General features: G+C 39.4%; 1 protein-coding gene across 2 annotated transcripts; it reads left to right on the top strand.

Annotated features, from left to right (window-relative positions):
* Positions 1–974: 974 nt before the first annotated feature.
* Positions 975–17060, top strand: epn3b (epsin 3b). Of its 2 annotated transcripts, XM_055204082.2 has the most exons (10): positions 975–1901; positions 8700–9021; positions 9743–10103; positions 12430–12533; positions 13331–13414; positions 13488–13605; positions 13884–14039; positions 14196–14327; positions 14399–14623; positions 14700–17060. In XM_055204082.2, the coding sequence occupies exons 2-10, from the start codon at positions 8731–8733 to the stop codon at positions 14999–15001; spliced, it is 1773 nt and encodes a 590-aa protein (XP_055060057.2). In that variant the 5' UTR covers positions 975–1901; positions 8700–8730; the 3' UTR covers positions 15002–17060. The 2 variants fall into 2 exon arrangements, with proteins under 2 accessions (XP_055060057.2, XP_073716218.1); XM_073860117.1 differs by lacking the exon at positions 975–1901 and having other exon boundaries at positions 8434–9021.
* The last annotated feature ends 890 nt before the right edge of the window (positions 17061–17950 follow it).

Raw genomic sequence — 17950 nt, 5'->3', positions numbered from 1 at the left:
GAGGGGGCCCAGAGAAGCCCCCAAAATTGTTAACTTTAAATTATTCTATTTGCTGTTTCCTGGTATCAAAAAATGTATTTGTTTAGGAAACACAAACGTCTGTGGGCCCCTTTCCCCCCTCTCAATTGTCATAAAATGGTTTAGTCTGCCCAAATAGTATAATCCAGGCAACACAGCTTGACTTCACTTATAGTGCCGGCAGAATATCAACTTGACTGACAAGGAAGTGAAAATGCCTAAAAAATCTGGAAGTCAAAAACGGAAAGAGAAAAAAATAAGAAGTGAAAGAGGCAAAGGCTCGACATTATGTTACCAAGGTGGGTTTGTAAGTAGGCCTAAATTGTTAGTGGACAACTAACGCGCACGCTTTGTACAGAAGGCCCCAGGTCTCTACGGTAGCATTTTTCGACAAGTAAGCACGTGTATTTATGCACGTGATTTATTTAGACAAAGTTATTGCAAATTTCAAACTGTCGAAATGACCCCTTGTTCATTCTAGTGTTAAAGATAATTACCACACTGCAAAAAATGAATTTCAAGAAAAAAATCTTAGTATTTTTGTCTTGTTTTCAGTAAAAATATCTAAAATTGCTTAAATAAAGATGCTTTTTCATGATGAACAAAACGACCCAAGAAAATAAGTCTAGTTTTCAGACCAAAAATATTACATTTAAGGGATTTTGTGCATAAAACAAGCAAAAAAATCTGCCAATGAAGTAAGCAAAAAAATCTTGAACATTTTTCTTAAACACTAAATTCAAGAAAAATTTGATTACCCCATTGGCAGATTTTTTTGCTTGTTTTATGCACAAAATCCCTTAAATGTAATATTTTTGGTCTCAAAACTAGACTTATTTTCTTGGGTCGTTTTTCATCAAGAAAAAGCATCTTAATTTAAGAATTTTTAGATATTTTTACTGAAAAAAAAAAAAACTAAGAATTTTTTTCTTGAAAATCATTTTTTGCAATGCATAGGTTTAAATGTTGCGGTTAAAATGACTACTGGTGGCCGTTCTAGTGTTAAAAGTGCATGATAAGGGAACTCAATTTTCTCCTCATGTTAGTTCAAGAAAACGCTGGAAAAAATAACAATACACAGTTTTAGTTAAACATTCAACACTGCAAAAAATGACTTTCTTACTTAGTATTTTTGTCTTGTTTTCAGTAGAAATATCTAAAAATTCTTAAATTATTTTTCTTGATGAGCAAAATGACCTAAGTAAATCAGTCTAGTTTTAAGACGAATTAATATACAATTTAAGTGAAATTGTCCTTAAAACGAGCAAAATGATCTGCCAATGCGGTGAGAAAAAAATTGTGAAATAAGACTTCTTTTTTCTTAAACACTTAATTCAAAATTAAATTAAAATTTTCTCACCCCATTGGTAGTCAAAATACCATAAAAGCGCATGATTTTATGTAAATTAATATGAAAAAAGTCTCAGCTGTGTTGGGGGCCGTGTCAAGATTCTTTTCATGGGGCCCAAAATCCTTAGCAGCGCCCCTGTTTATATTCATCAGTTCATTGTGCTTGCGGGACTCCGGTCATGATGCGGTTAAATGCTGACTGCGCGTGGAGCATCCACCCACCTCTCTCTCTCTCTCTCTCTCTCTCTCTCTCTCTCTCTCTCTCTCTCTCTCTCTCTCTCTCTCTCTCTCTCTCTCTCTCTCTCTCTCTCTCTCTCTCTCTCTCTCTCTCGTGATGACGGTTTGCTCCTCCACACGCCGCATGTGCGAGCGCGTGTCAGCGGAAGGCGTGTGTGGATGGCCCGCGTCGCGCTCTATCGCAGCATCACTTCATCGCTCAATTGATAGAGACAGATACACGACTAATATTTGCTGGATCTGCGCATCTCTCTCTCTCTCCCCCCTCTCGGCTGGACAGTGAAATGATGCTGCAGGTGAGCAGGACCGTTAATCTTATTCGACTGTATACTGTACGAGTGATGATGTCGTTATGTTAGTGGATTATGTGTGTAAGTATATTCTGTGTGTATTGTAATGCTTGTGATACTGCAGTACAGCTGAAGGCCCACATTAGCATAAACACTCATTCTACGTGACCTCTATGTATCTCTCTCTCACTCATTCTGTTTCTTTGGACTGATGGTGTTGTGTACTTTTTGGCAATGTTGGGTTGATTCAGTTTTTTAATTTAGATATAAAGCACATTTAGTTCACCTGAACAAAATCATTGTGTAGTTTTGGAGTTGGCTATTGTTCATTTAAGAGGGGTGTGATGTTACATTTAAAGTTCTTCAGATGAGGTCTATGGCATCATTTGGTTTGAAGCACCAGGATGTTTTTTAGGGGCAGTTTCACAGACAGGGTTTATATTAATCCGGGATTAAGCCTTATAGTTATTTTAGGACATTTAAGTGGTTTTTACAAACATACATGCACAAAATGCATTTATTCCCCCTTTTTATTGATTTTAATTTCAGAGGGTTGTTTACATAGACCGAAGGTACAAGTATGCGTAGTAATGTGTAAAGATAAAAAAAACATTATACATTAATACAGAACAAACATCAATATCATAATAATCATTTATAAATATACACTGTTCATAAAAAAAGAAACAAAAGAGATCTTTACAAAAAAAGTAAAGATTCTAGTTTTCCAATTGAGCAATATAAGTCACCTAGCAAGCAAAGGCAATCCCAATTGGCAATTGGTAGTGTGGGCAGATTCCAAACAGTGCAGTGAGAGCATTTGGTTCAATTTTCTCTTTTCCAGTAAAATATAGCCAGGGTTTTAAAAATGTTGTTCCAATAATTACATAGTGAAGGACAGAGCCAAAACGTGTGAATTAGATTTGTGGGAGTTAGACCGCATCCGTCACAAGAAGAAGATACACCTAAACATGCATTTTAGTTTGGGACTAGGATAAGTTTATAAAGAGCAACTATCATCCGATTCATGTTGTAACATTTTCTTTGGTGTGTATTATTACATGTTAACGATATGCAAAAGGTACAAACCCCAAAGTAAACAGTTCAAACATAGTAAGGGGTGTCACATTTCCGGCTGACGTCAGAGGTATTCAGGCTAATCACAAAGTACAGATTAGCTGGCCAATCAGGCACAAGCGCTTTTCAAATCAATGAGATTTGTAGAAAATCTATGCGTTTTAGGAAAGCAGAGATATCTGGAGCTACAAAAATGTACGGTAAAAATAATACGCAAACACAAGAAGCAATGAATTAGGTGCACTTTAAAGTTTCTTTCAGTAGTATTATGGGAGCTTAGTGAAGTTCTGTCACTTTTTTAAGACTTTGCTAGATAAATCTCTGATCTTTTATTCTGTGAGTGAAAGTAAGAATATGAAAATGGAGTAATTCAGTAATGACAGTGTAAAAGCCCATTGACAGAATTAAACGTCTCTGTGGGCCAAAGATGGGTGGGAAAGTGTGTCATGGACCTGATGTGAGATCAAACTGTACATTGTCTGGAAAAATGGTCCAAAAAGTCATTAATGGGACAGTGCCCTTTATAAAGGTCCCAATATTTACAATTTAGTATAGATTTGGTACCAATATGTACCTCTATACAGATATATACTTATACTCTGAGGTACTAATATGAACCCAGCTAGCGGAAGGAAGTTCTGGGAGCGTTCCCTGAAAGTTCCCAAAAAAACGTTTCGGTGTTTCTGTGTTGTCTGAAGGTATAGAGGAGTGTTACATTTTACCATTTTTAAACATTATGACAATGTCATGTTTTAATGTTCACACAATGTTTAAAACTCTTTATTATATTGACTTGTTTCATTGTTATGTAAATGACAGAAACATTGCATTTTATTATTTAATAAAACATTATTTCTGAATGTTCAGTAAATATATTGCTGTAGAAAACACAATTCACTCATTAGGTTTAGATGTTGTTGATGTTTTGTTCCATTTATAGTCACAATTATTGTGATTAGTGTTTGTTTTAGTTGGACTCTTGACCCTTGACTTTTTGTTTGCTAGTTTATTCCTGTTTGTGTTTACTTTTTGTTAATACACCACATTTGTTATGAAAAGTTAGTGTAATTCTGTGGTGCTTGGTACAAAATGGTAAAGATCATCACCTAATTAATTTACTAATCAAAAGTTCATTCTCTGTCAAAAATGCAAATGAGATCCAGTACCTTCACAGCAGTTTGTCATTAAGGAGTTTAAGAAACTTTGGACAAAAAACATCCGCCGTATAACTGGGACGCACAAACACCAAGAATCAGACCACGAATCTCAACCATGGCGACAATCAAATGAAAAACTTCATACTGCAATGCATGCTGGGTATTAACAAATTACAAATCTCATTCAGGATTCCCAACATGCACTGCAGCATGGATAAATAAGGATTTTTTAAACAATTTTATTTGTCGGCATGGTTGAGATTCGTGGTCTGATTCTTGGCGTTTGTGCGTCCCAATTATACAGCGGAATGTTTTTGTCCAAAGTTTCTTAAACTCCTTAATGACAAACTGCTGTGAAAGTGCTGGATCTCATTTACATTATTGACAGAAAATAAACTTTTGATTTGTAAATTAATTAGGCGATGATCTTTACCATTGTGTGCCAACAACCACAGAACCACACTATCAACTTTGCACGTTCATAACAAATGCTGTGCATCAACACAAAGTTAACACAACGAGGAAAAAACTAGCAAGCAAAAGTCAAGTTTCAAGGGTCCAACTAAAAGAAACACTAATCACAATAATGGTGACTATAAATGAAACAAAACATCAACATCTAAACCTAATAAGTGAATTGTGAAGTGAACAGAAATAATGTTTTATAAAATAATAAAATGCAATGTTTCTCTATCATTTACATAACAATTAAACAAGTCAATATAATAAACAGTTGTTGTTTTAAACATTGTGTGAACATTAAAACATGACATTGTCATAACGTTTAAAAATGGTAAAATGTAACATTCCTCTAACGTTCAGACAACCCAGAAACGTTCTTAGAACTTAAAGAAAACTGGACAGTTTTAACGTTGGCAGAATGTTTTTGGGAACCTTGTGAACTTTCAGGGAACGTTCTTAGAACTTTTTTCTGCTAGCTGGGAACTCTTTAGATGCCAAGGTGTAAGTTTTGAAAGGGTACAGTCAGCCCCAGTGACATTATTTGATCATTTCTCTCTAACGGTGTACTCTGCAGGGTGTCCTGTATCCCAGAAAATACCAGATCTCTGAAAAAGAGAAATTGTGGATTAGAGGCTTAGGTGGGAAACACAATGGGACGAGGAACGGAATGAGAAGTGGAAAGTGTAGTAGGATTGATTTATACAGAAGATGACATGATGAATGTGTGATGTGAAGGTCAACACAGTCTTCTGTCAGCTGAATCTATAGTCTGTGTTCTTCTGTCCTCCACGTCTTCACATCAGACTAAGCTGTTTTATTTTTAACTGCACTATCACTTCTATTAAATTTTGCAAGCAGATAAAATCATTGCATTGAGGGTAAAAACATTTAACAGCACTAGACAGTAGGGCATGATCAATATTCACAAGGTTGATGGCTTTATTTTGTATTTATAGATCTTAATATTATCATTTGATGACTTTGATAGCAATATAGCATCATATCTCCTGCTGTAACTTTTTGGCATTTTTTTTAAGAAAAAGGAAAGAAATTAGTATTGTTTAGTATAGCTTTCATAGCGAGGTGTAAAGTGAACTGATCAGATGAATCGTGAACGTGGAGAGATGAAACATCTTGCTCATGTGTAACAGCAGGTCTGGGGTTTACAATGTTTCTGTGGTGGGCGGCAGATAAACTGTGTGTGTTTTTATACGCTCACAACGAGTCTGTGACTCATGAATGATAATACAGGCAATAGTGACACACATATTTATTCATTTGCATTGTAGATCCACAGTACATCAGTTTGCATTTTCTCTAAGAATTGAATCCAGGGCTTTGCTGTTGTTACTCTCTTTCAGTTGAGCTATAGAAAATCAGATCTGGTGGGCTGTTATTGTAGTCGATCACAAGGTCATACGGGTGATTGACAGGTTAAATTTAGGCATGTTTTGGACCTGATGAGGGTTTTGGACACCCAGCTCTCATCTCTTGTGCTTGTGTTTTCATGAGAAGTGCAACTGCAGAGAGGATCTGAATTATTGATCACTCTGAAAACTGTAATCGCTCTGCTCAAGCTACAAAGATGACAGGGTGACTTTTAATGAGCTGGACTGCCTATATATTCAAAGGCTTTTATGCATTATATAATAATATATTCTATGTATTATTATTTGAAAATGATTTCCAAAGTTTCCTCCAAGTATGTGGGTGCTTGACTTTTAACCTCAACTTCTGGAGAAATCATGCATGACAATGGATTATAATAAAGAAGTTTTTTGATGATCGTTTTTTAATTAATGTAGTTTATAGGTAAAATGAACTAATATGCAATTTGTCTGTTTGATCTATTTGCGTGTCTGTCTATTTGCCTGTCCGCCTGCCTGGCTCTCTGTCTGCCTGTTTGTCTGCGTGTTTGTCTGCCTGCCTGCCTGCCTGTCTCTCTGTCTGTCTGCCTGCCTGTCTGTCTGCCTGTCTCTCTGTATGCCTGTCACTCTGTCTGTCTGTCTATCTCTCTGTATGCCTGTCTCTCTGTATACTTGTCTGTCTGTCTGTCTGCCTGCCTGCCTGCCTGCCTGTCTCTCTGTATGCCTGTCTCTCTGTATACCTGTCTGTCTGTCTGTCTGCCTGTCTGTCTGTCTGCCTGTCTCTCTGTCTGTCTGTCTGTCTGTCTGCCTGTCTCTCTGTATACCTGTCTGTCTGCCTGTCTCTCTGTCTGTCTGTCTGTCTGTCTGCCTGCCTGTCTGTCTGTCTGTCTGCCTGTCTCTCTGTATACCTGTCTGTCTGTCTATCTGTCTGCCTACCTGTCTCTCTGTCTGCCTGTCTCTCTGTATGCCTGTCACTCTGTCTGTCTGTCTATCTCTCTGTATGCCTGTCTCTCTGTATACTTGTCTGTCTGTCTGTCTGCCTGCCTGCCTGTCTCTCTGTATGCCTGTCTCTCTGTATGCCTGTCTCTCTGTATACCTGTCTGTCTGTCTGTCTGTCTGCCTGTCTCTCTGTCTGTCTGTCTGTCTGTCTGTCTGTCTGCCTGTCTCTCTGTATACCTGTCTGTCTGCCTGTCTCTCTGTCTGTCTGACTGCCTGTCTGTCTGCCTGTCTTTCTGTATGCATGTCTCTCTGTATACCTTTCTGTCTGGCTGGCTGTCGATCTGTCTGCCTGCCTGTCTCTCTGTCTGCCTGTCTCTCTGTATGCCTGTCTCTCTGTATGCCTGTCTGTCTGTCTGTCTGTCTGTCTGCCCGCATGTCTGTCTATATGCCTGTCTCTCTGTATGCCTGTCTCTCTGTACGCCTGTCTGCCTGATTGTCTGCCTGCCTGTCTACATGCCTGCCTGTTCCTTTGTCTGCCTGTCTGTCTGTCTGTCTGCCTGTCTGTCTGTCTGAATGCCTGTCTGTCTGTCTGTCTGTCTGAATGTCTGTCTATTTGTCTGCCTCCCTATCTGTCTGCCTGTCTCTCTGTCTGCCTGCCTGCCTGTCTGTCTGTCTCTCTGTATGTCTGTCTGCCTGTTTGTCTATCTATCTGTCTGCCTGCCTGTCTGTTTATTTATCTGTTTTTTTATTTGCCTGCCTGTCTATCTGTCTGTCTATGTATCTGTCTGTCTATCAGTCTGTCTTTCTATTTGCCTGCCTGTCTGTTCCTCTGTTTGTCTTCCTATCTATCTGTCTATCTATTTGCCTGCTTGTGGGTCTATTTGCCTTTCTATTTATTTACCTGCCTCTGTCTGTCTGTCTGCCTCTCTGCCTGGCTGTCTATCCTACCCAGTCTCCTGAGGTTGCGTATAAATAGCACGAAGTGCAAAACTCGCGCAACACACACGCCAAACTCCACTCCGGCGTGCACACGACACGCAAGTCCTTCCCATTCACTTAAACGGGGCATCTTTTTTTGTCGTTTTATTTATTGGTTTCTCAATTTTTTTCTGTTTTTTAAACCATTTTCGCTTGGGTTTAGGGTTAGATTTCAGATTTGCTTAATAAGGTTATTTAATATACAGGTTTCTCTATGTTTTTGTCCATATTTAAGCCATGGTCGCTTGGAGTTGGGGTTAGAGTTGGGGTTTGGGTTAGGATGTCATTTTTAAATAACAAAAAGTTGTTCTAACTCTAAACAAAAGCGAAAATGGTAAAAAAAAGCAAAAAAATTGAGAAACCAACAAATAAAACGACAAAAAAAGATGCCCCGCCCAAGTGAATGGGAAGGACTTGTGTATCATATGCACGCCAAAGTGGAATTTGGCGTATGTATTGCACGAGTTTTACACTTCGTGCTATTTATACGCATTTTCAGGAGACTGGGCTGGTCTATCTGTCTGTCTCTCTGTCTGTCTGTCTGTCTGTCTGTCTGTCTGCCTGCCTGTCTATCTGCCTGTCTGTCTGTCTGTCTGTCTGTCTGTCTGCCTGCCTATCTGTCTGTCTTTTTATTTTCCTGCCTGTCTATTTGTTTGTCTATTTATCTGCCTGTCTATCTACCTGTGTGTCTGTCTATTTGCCTGTCTGTGGGTCTCTCTGCCTTTCTATTTATTTGCCTGCCTGCTTGTCTGTCTGTCTGTCTGTCTGTTTCCCCTCTTTCTCTTTCCCACTAAATCTCTCTTCTAATCTCTCTTCTCTCTCAGCGCTCACTCGCTCTTTCTTTAAAGTGACTGTATGCCCACCTCATCTCATACCAATACGCCAAAGAACAGCCCACGTACAACTTTCACAGTCGCCATGACGACCTCGGCCCTGCGGCGACAGGTAAAGAACATTGTGCACAACTACTCAGATGCTGAAATCAAGGTGAGAGAGGCGACATCCAATGACCCTTGGGGTCCGTCAAGTTCACTGATGTCAGAGATAGCAGAGCTGACCTTCAGTGTGGTGGCGTTCAGCGAGGTCATGGCCATGGTGTGGAAACGACTCAATGATCACGGCAAGAACTGGAGACATGTTTACAAGGTGTAACACACTTGTTATATAATAAACAGCGTGATCAATGATACACTGTAACACACAGATTTATGACTAATCCAAGTGTAATAAGCATACATGATCTCATCTAGACAAAATAAAGATGCATTAATTCACAAAATTATTCGCAGACTCACATTAGTCACTACTCGGTAGTTTCTCAAATGTCCCCATGTTGACTTTTATGTTTAAATACTATAAATTAAAACTGTTACTGTATTAGTTGTCCATCCATCCATTTTTTATACCACTTCTAGACCAGCCTGAGCTCACGAGAATTCATACATATTTTATGAGTTGGCTAATTCGTATGAATTTGTACAAAATTAATCATGCAAAAACGTACGATTATCATAAATATATAAAAACGAAACCCTGCCCCTAACCCCAACATCAGAGGAGTCAAAAATGTATGTATGTGATCATACTACTAATTTATATAAATTAGCCACTTTGTAAAATAAGTACGAATTGGTATGAAATATCATTGTCTAGACAGATGGGAAACTCTCTGGACAGGTTTATTAGTGCTCTGTCATATAAATTTATGTTCAGATCTGATACCATCATCCTAATAGAGCCTCATTGTTATTTATGTGCCGAGTAACTGCTGTATAATCTTCCTGTTGCATACATTTCTAATGATCTAATGTAATCTGATAGAAGTGTAACTACAAACATATCACCCTCTTTTGTTTGTCTGGTCTAGGCTTTGACTCTTTTGGATTATTTGGCTAAGACGGGCTCTGAACGGGTTGCCCAGCAGTGTCGCGAGAACGCCTTCACTATTCAGACACTCAGAGACTTCCAGTACGTGGACCGAGACGGGCGAGATCAGGGCGTGAACGTGCGCGAGAAAGCCAAGCAGCTGGTGGCTCTGCTGAGGGATGAGGAGCGTTTGCGTCAGGAGAGAGCGCAGGCCCTTAAAACCAGAGAGAGGATGACGGGGGGCGGAGGGGTGGGAGGAGTGCCACCCGCGTACCCCAGCAGACGTAGCAGTCAACCCAGCATGGCAGCTCTGTACGGAGAAGACTTGAGTCAGTCCAGAGGATCTCCATCTTCATTTAACTGTGAGTCCATACGGCACTTATACATACACTATACACATTTTTTTTGTTTATTGATCAAATCAAATGTTGAGGGTTCTGACCTCACTGTCACTTTAGGAAAATCTTCCTGTAGACAGAAATGTTCACCTGGTGTTTGTGTAGAGCTGTCTGTGGATCATGAGAGTGCCAGACTAAAGGTCACAATGCATATGAGAGTGATCACAGACAGGGCTGTGGAGAGTCTGACATAATGTATAGCTAGAAGAAAGTCTGAACATCAGGGACACCCCTCCCAAAGACCCTTTATGAACTATTTGATACTGCACACTTAAATGGCCGGAGTTTACTTTTGTTTGTCACTAAACAGTTTCTGACACATTTTTTGTTTAAAAATAAATGCACACAAACTCTCTCATTACAAACACTTATGGAGAAATCAATGACATAACAAATAACCTACTACCAGAGCTGTAACATAAAGCTGTCTGTCTTTATCTGTCAGTCTAACTGAAAGCATCTTTTCTGTTTCCGACTGATTATATTTATATGTCTGTCTGTTGCTGACTGCAGACTGTACTTGTCTGACTGTATCTGTCTGTCTGACTGACTGACAATATTTGTCTGTCTGACTGTATCTGTCTGTCTGTCTGTCTGTCTGTCTGTCTGTCTGTCTGTCTGTCTGTCTGTCTGTCTGTCTGTCTGTCTGTCTGTCTGACTGACTGACTGACTGACTAGCTGTGTCTGTCTTTCTGTATCTGTCTGTATCTGACTGATTATGTTGCTGACTGCAGACTGACAATATTTGTCTGACTTATTGTGTCTGTCTGTCTGTTTATATCTGCCTGTCTGTCTGTATTTGACTGACTTTATTTGTCTACAGACTGTATCTGTCTGTTTGTACCTTATTGAGTATATTTGTATTTCCGTCCAGCTAACAGAAAAAAGGTCTAAGAACGTTCCTTGAAAGTTCCCAAACTCCCAAAAATGTTCCGCCAACGTAAAAAGTGTCCAGTTTTTTAAAATTCTAAAAGTGTTTCTTAGTTATCTGAACGTTAGAGGAATGTTACATTCTACAATTTTTAAACAGTATGACAGTGTCATGTTTTAATGTTTACAAAATGTTTTAAACAACTGTTTTCTATATTTAATTTTTTGCTTGTTATGTAAGAGAAAAGATTGCATTTTATTATTTTAAAACTGTTATAAAACATTATTTCTGACTGTTTTGTAAACATATTCCTTTAAAAACACAGGTGTTGATGTTTTGTTTAATTTTTAAGTCATTTTTATGGTGATCAATCTTTGTTTTAGTTTGAATCTTGACCCTTGACATTTTGCTTGCTAGATTTTTCCTGGTTGCATTAACTTTGTGTTTATAAATTTAAGTGTTTTGATAATGTAAAGGTAGTCACCTAATCACGTATTTAATTGATTTACTCATCAAAAGTTTCTTTACACTCCCAGCAGTTTTTCATTAAGGATTTTAGAAACTTTGGGCAACAATTAACCGCTATATATTTTGGAAGCACAAACATCAAGAATCAGTGTATGAATCTCAACAATGGTGATGAAGAAAATTCTAAAAGGTTCATTATTTATCTATGCCACAGTGCATGCTGGGAGTCCTGGATGAGATTTGTAATTTGTTGATACCTATAAGTTTTGATAAGTTTATAAGACAAAATAAAGATGATTACCATTATGTACCAACAACCATAGAATTGCACTAACTTTACATATCTATGACAAATGTGTTTTATACACACAAAGTTAATGCAACCAGGGAAAAACTAGCAAGCAAAATGTCAAGGTCCAAATAAAACAAACACTAATCACCATAATGGTGACTTAAAATGAAACAAATTATCATCATCTAAACTTGAATTAAGTGAATTAACTAAGTGAATTGTATTTTCTATAGCAATATTTTTACTGAACATTCAGAAATAATGTTTTATAACAGTTTGAAAATGATAGAATGTAACCTTTTTCTTACATTCAGACAACCCAGAAACGTTCTTAGAACGTCAAGAAAATTGGACACTTTTTACGTTTGCAGAACATTTTGGGGAACGTTGGAAACTTTTAGGGAACGTTTTTAGAACAATTTTTTTTGTTGAGGTACATGTCTGTCTGTCTGTCTGTCTGACTGACTGTTCCTGTCTATTTGTATCTGTCTGTCAACTGTACTTGTCTATCTGTATCTGACTAAGTATATCTGACTGGCTGTCTTTCTGTATCTGCCTTTCTATCTGTATCTGAGTATATTTGTCTGTCTGTAACCGTCTAACTTGATCATATCTATTCTGACTGCCTGTCTGACAGTAACTGTCTATCTGTCTGCCAGCATCGTCGTCATCACCGAGAGCATCTGATCTGGAACAGACTCGACCTCAAACCAGTGGAGAAGAAGAACTTCAGCTACAGCTCGCCTTGGCCATGAGCAGAGAGGTACACACACACAACCCTCAAACAAACATTTCTGCAGTTTCAACCATTATATGAGCTATTTTCCTTGTAGGAACCATCATCTGCTCCCCACAGTGTAGCAGTTTTCATCACCTTCTAAACCTGACACACAATCACACACAGTCATCATTTACTCACTGAACCAGTGTGGCTTCTGTCTGTCAAGCTCCAGAGAAGACAAATAACTGTCAGACGACTATCAGAATTATACAAGTAGAATCCAAGACACACAAGTCAAACGATAGCTCTGAACCCAAATCATCTCCATCTCAAATCTAAACCTACAATGACTAAACCTGCTCTTCTGTGTATCATGACTGTAGATGGAGATGCAGGTGGATTCCAGGTGACTCTGTGCAGGTGTCTGAGAAACAAAAGTGTGTGATTTTTCATTTCTGATGAACTTTTTGTATCACTTTATCACACAGTACATTATTATGTTGGTTAATGTTGCTTACATTGATACTTTATCAGTATTAATTATAAGAATTCATTGGGGTGTTTTGAGATGTCAGTACTGTATGTTATGATTGGCTAACCTCATCTCAATCTCACCTGTCACTCAAATCCTAACGATATTTATCGTTTCACTAATGATATTTCTCTCACTTCTCAAATGTCAAGTTTGGGCTGCTGGAGATGTTTGTCCTCCCGTTCTCCTGTTCATGTGAAAGCCCTTTTAATCTCACTAACCTCTTTCTCTTAAGAACTGATCTGTGAGGGTTTTCTGGTGCGTTCATGTTAGTATATTTGTATCATCTTATTTTTTTCTCTCTTAGGATCAACGTACCCATCACGGAGACGAAGGTCGACTTCCGAAAGTTCAAGAGGAGATGAGCGAGAGAGATTCAGGAACTGGAGGGGTAAGCGAGTACTGTCTTATTGATCCTCTGAGGTGTCATTGGCTGTTGAGTGATGATTGCTTTTTTCTCACAGTCGGCTGTGATCGATCTGGTTGATATATTTGGCCCCACGTCTGCTGTGCCTGCCGACGATGACCCCTGGGATGCCCCACCCACATGCCCTGTGACCTCTGACCCCTGGGAGACTGTAGGTCAGTGATGTCACAGGTTTCCTTTATGAATGTTCTCTTTTGTCGGAGCCAATGGTGTAGTGGGCAAGTGCTCCGACATATGGTGCAGACGCACTTTCGAATCCCGGCTCGAGGTCCTTTGCCGATCCCGTAGCCCTCTCTCCACCCTATACTTTCCTGTCCTCTCCTACCATACTATCTATATAATAAAGGCAAAAAACGACCCGAAAACATAACTTTAAAAAAATGAATGTGCTCTTTTTGGATATCAAACCAGTGAGATGCTGTTTCTGTTTCAGCTGGAATCGGTAGTCCGTGGAAGACCCGCCCTTCCTCTGGGAGTCCCGCCCATCATTGGGGCCACAACCAATCACCTTGTGATCCCTGGGAAGCCTCACCCTCAAACAGTTCAATGAATACGGCAGAACAGGCCTGGAGGAGTCCAGCACGAGCAGGTTTTTACAAGAAAGCTGTATTAACAATGGATTAAAGTAATATTGCTATGTTGAACCCATTATGAGGCACAAAAATTATATTATTAAAATGTTATTCCCTTAAAAATGCAAATGATTGTGGTTTTCTAAAGGTATGTGCTTTCTTTTCTAATGTAGCTCTGGGTGGGATGGACCCATTTTGCATTCATGAGGAAGAGGAGGAGGAGCTTCAGGTGGATGAGGAGGGGCCTGGAGTCAAGCAGGAGGGGCCAAACCGAGTGTTCAGCCCTCGTTGTGAAAGTCCAGCAGGTGCTTTTCGACTCTCTATACTAAACAATATGTTCTTCCTCTCGCTGATTCAGTATCTCTCACTTCTTCAGACGTTGAGCAGTTTGAGGTCACTGGTGTTCAGATGAACGGCAGGGAAAGTGACAGTCCAGATAGTTTTGACCTCTCTCGTCTGGGACCTCCTCTGGACGGGTTGACCCCCAGACCGTGCCGGACCCCCGAAGCTTTCCTCGGACCCACGGCCGCTTCCCTCGTAAACCTGGACGCGCTTATCCCGAGCAACCCACCCATCAAGAGCAAAAACCCTTTCCTTTCAGGTATTAAACATTTACACCTAACTAACTGTACAGTCAAATCGCGTGTAATACTTGATCGCTCGTTGCTTCTCTGCAGGTCTGAGCGCACCCTCTCCCACGAACCCTTTCCACTTTGACCAACCCAGACTGACTCTGAATCAGATGAGACCCAACTCCACCTCTCCCCTGTCGGGCCACGCCCTCTCCTACAGCGCCTCCCTACCTCTGCCCCTGATACAGCAGAAACCTCAGTCTCTGACCTCATCGTACACCCAACCTCACCACGGCCTTCTGGACATGCCCAGTAACCTGCCTCAACCCCTGCTGCCTCTGTGCACCGCCTCTGTCCAGCCCTCCACCATACACCCACATCACCAGAGCCACAACCCCTTCCTCTGAGAGAAAGAGATCTGAATCCAGATTGAAATCACTTCTTTTGAACTGAATGTATTCCTTTCGTGTTTGGTGCAGACTTTTTAAATGATACAGTCTTACTGTTACTTTTAGCTATAAACACTTGCCAATAAGATATTACACATTAAGTTAATTTACATTCAAATGCCCATATGCATTCTGTATGATAACCGAAATATAAAATTACAGCATTTATATCAGGTCAATATGATGTCAAACTCAGCCTGTTTCCCAGTACATGTTCCAGCACGATCGTTCAGTGCACGTTATTTAAAATTGAATCACAACTTTCCTGTTTCAGACGGTGCACGCTATTGGTCTGTGTTAACCATTTGTCAAACAGCTAGTTAGGTAGTGTTTAAACTAATGCAGCCTCTTTATAATATTGCCAATATGCCAGGTTACATAAGGTTACAGCAATAATAACAGATGATTGTGGATCAATTGCCCCTCTTTAAAGAAATGGGGGGCTTCTGGTTCTCCACAATCCTGTCAGGTCTGGTATCATACTGTTATAACACCAACACTATTTACAATCCAGTCAGATTTTAATAGATCAGATCAATTTATGCTCCACATTTTTCTTTTTCTTGAATGTTACACAAGTAAAATGTTGATCTTAATACAATATTGGCTTTAACTTATTTTGCTATACAGAAACAGCATGCTGCTACAAAGGGTTTGAATGTCTCCTCCTCAGCCCTTAGATGTATGGGACTGAAACGCATACGCAAGAAGAAATTTCAGGAACATTAAATTAATGAACCTTAAACCAAGAATATGCATCATACATGATTTTCTCCTGCACCTTTATGTACTTTCTGTTGCCTTGTATCTGTGGATGCCTGTTTGATGTACCAGATCCAGCACTGATTGTAAATAGACTGTCTCACCGACAGTCCCACAATGCACCGGGGCTGGCACCTCACTTCCTGTTCGGATCTCAGGAGTGCCACCCGCTGAAAGCCACATAGCCAATGAAACTCACAGCTGATGTCTGTTCAAATAGAGAATATGAATGACTTAAAGAAGAAATGTTTTATAAAGGCTGCAGTATGTCAGACATACTGTGCGTTCACACCAGACGTGCAAGAGGCGGCAAAAACACGCTATTTACGCGTAGTTGGACACTTGAACATTTTGAGTTTAATTGATTCATTCGCACGTCAAAGTCGCGCATGAAAATCTATTCATTCGACACATTCACACGTAAATTCACGTCATGGGAGGGGCTTATATAGCTTAAATTGAGTAAACTTACCAGATTGTTCGACCTCCTCACTCTTCCAAACAAGATCCTTTTAAAGCAACACGATGTAGTTTTTTTACCTTTAAATAATGTCTCTAAAATTATTTCAGTGATAGAACAACTTTTAACTGGACAAATTGTACTGTTGCTGCAACCTGAGCAGCCTCCTAGCTGCTACAAGCACACTCTGAAAGTGGCAGGTGGAGGGTAGGAAACACAGCCCCGCCCCTCCCCCTGCCTGCAGAAGAGTGTTTGATACCAGGCACTGTTGCGCTTTTCAACCACATGGGGGAGCTGTAAGTCATTTTTACATGGAAACTACATAGTGTTGCTTTAATTCCTGTAAAAGTACGAAGATGTCTCGTGTAGTGATGATGATTGTCCTCCATTGTTGTTTTGTTTTTCTGCCTCCGCTCGCCTTATGTTCCTGATTGGTTAACGCGGGCGAAAATCTGCCAAAAAAGATCAGATTTTTTTAACCCATGCGGATCATGAGGCAACACTCAATTCACACATGCCGCAGGATGCCTATTCGCGTCTTTGCATTGACTTAACATGTAAATCACTCACGATTGCCGCCACTTCCGCGTCTGGTGTGAACGCACCATTATCTTATGCTGTTATATCTTTTCTCTCTAAAACAATAATTTAAGTACCAGTTTACTAGACTTCACTACTGGTAAATATGATTAAATTATTACATATTACAGGTTAACCAGGTGAATCTTTTAATCCTCTATGAGATAAATGGTGTACATTAATGGCACTAATAAATGAATGTCACTTTTAATGCTGTTTATGTTTCTTGTTTATTTCTTTGTAGATGTTTTAAAGATCCACAAAATCTCAGCAAGCAATTTTGCATTTAAAAGATGTCTTATAGCCGTCCAATCACAGCTTACATGTCTAGGATAAAACAAGACTTGGGCTGTCAATGACAGTTTAATAGATGTCTAATCATAGCCCAAAAATAAATAAATTAAACCAAACTCATTGTAATCACTGTTGACTTTGTGTACATCGACTGTCATACGTTAGCAAGATATTTAGGCAAAAATGACATAACCAATTTTACATTTATTTTCACTAGAAGTGGGTTACCGTATCAGGTCATTGGTTAACCTAGACCAGGGATTTTCAAGAAGGTTCCAAGCAGTCCCCAGAAAAGACAAAGCAAAAAGATTATGTCTATTGCTAGCTGGGATCACTTGACCACTTTTTTTTCTTTTATTGTTTATTCTTTACATCACATGTCTGATGCATTATTGGTGCGTGTATATCTGGAATTGGCAGATACTGTAGATGTTTCGTCTTAAAGTCACCATACTTACTGTGTACTGAAACTCTACCTGGTATGACAGCAGTGGTCCCTTTTTAAACCAGTTGTCAGCATTTCAGTTCGGATATGAAACCATTTTGATATTCAGATGAGCTATAACGCATTATAATTAACTTGTTAGTTTAAACTGAACTATAATGAGTAATATAATGATCTTATGTGTAGGTGGTTTGACACTTTCATGACCCTTCTGTCTGTATGTGAGAGAGAGCGACAGGTTTAACAGTCTCCCTTAACTAACATGCCTGGACCTGCTAGTTATTATAACTGCATTTTAGCGGTTTAGCAGGTTTCACATGCACCTGTTTTCCTTCTGTATGGGTTTGTTATTCTGCGTAACAGACCG

The sequence above is a fragment of the Misgurnus anguillicaudatus genome, chromosome 3, assembly GCF_027580225.2.
Source record: "Misgurnus anguillicaudatus chromosome 3, ASM2758022v2, whole genome shotgun sequence".
In the NCBI taxonomy this organism is placed as follows: Eukaryota; Metazoa; Chordata; class Actinopteri; order Cypriniformes; family Cobitidae; genus Misgurnus; species Misgurnus anguillicaudatus.
This window is presented reverse-complemented; position numbering and strand designations above follow the sequence as displayed.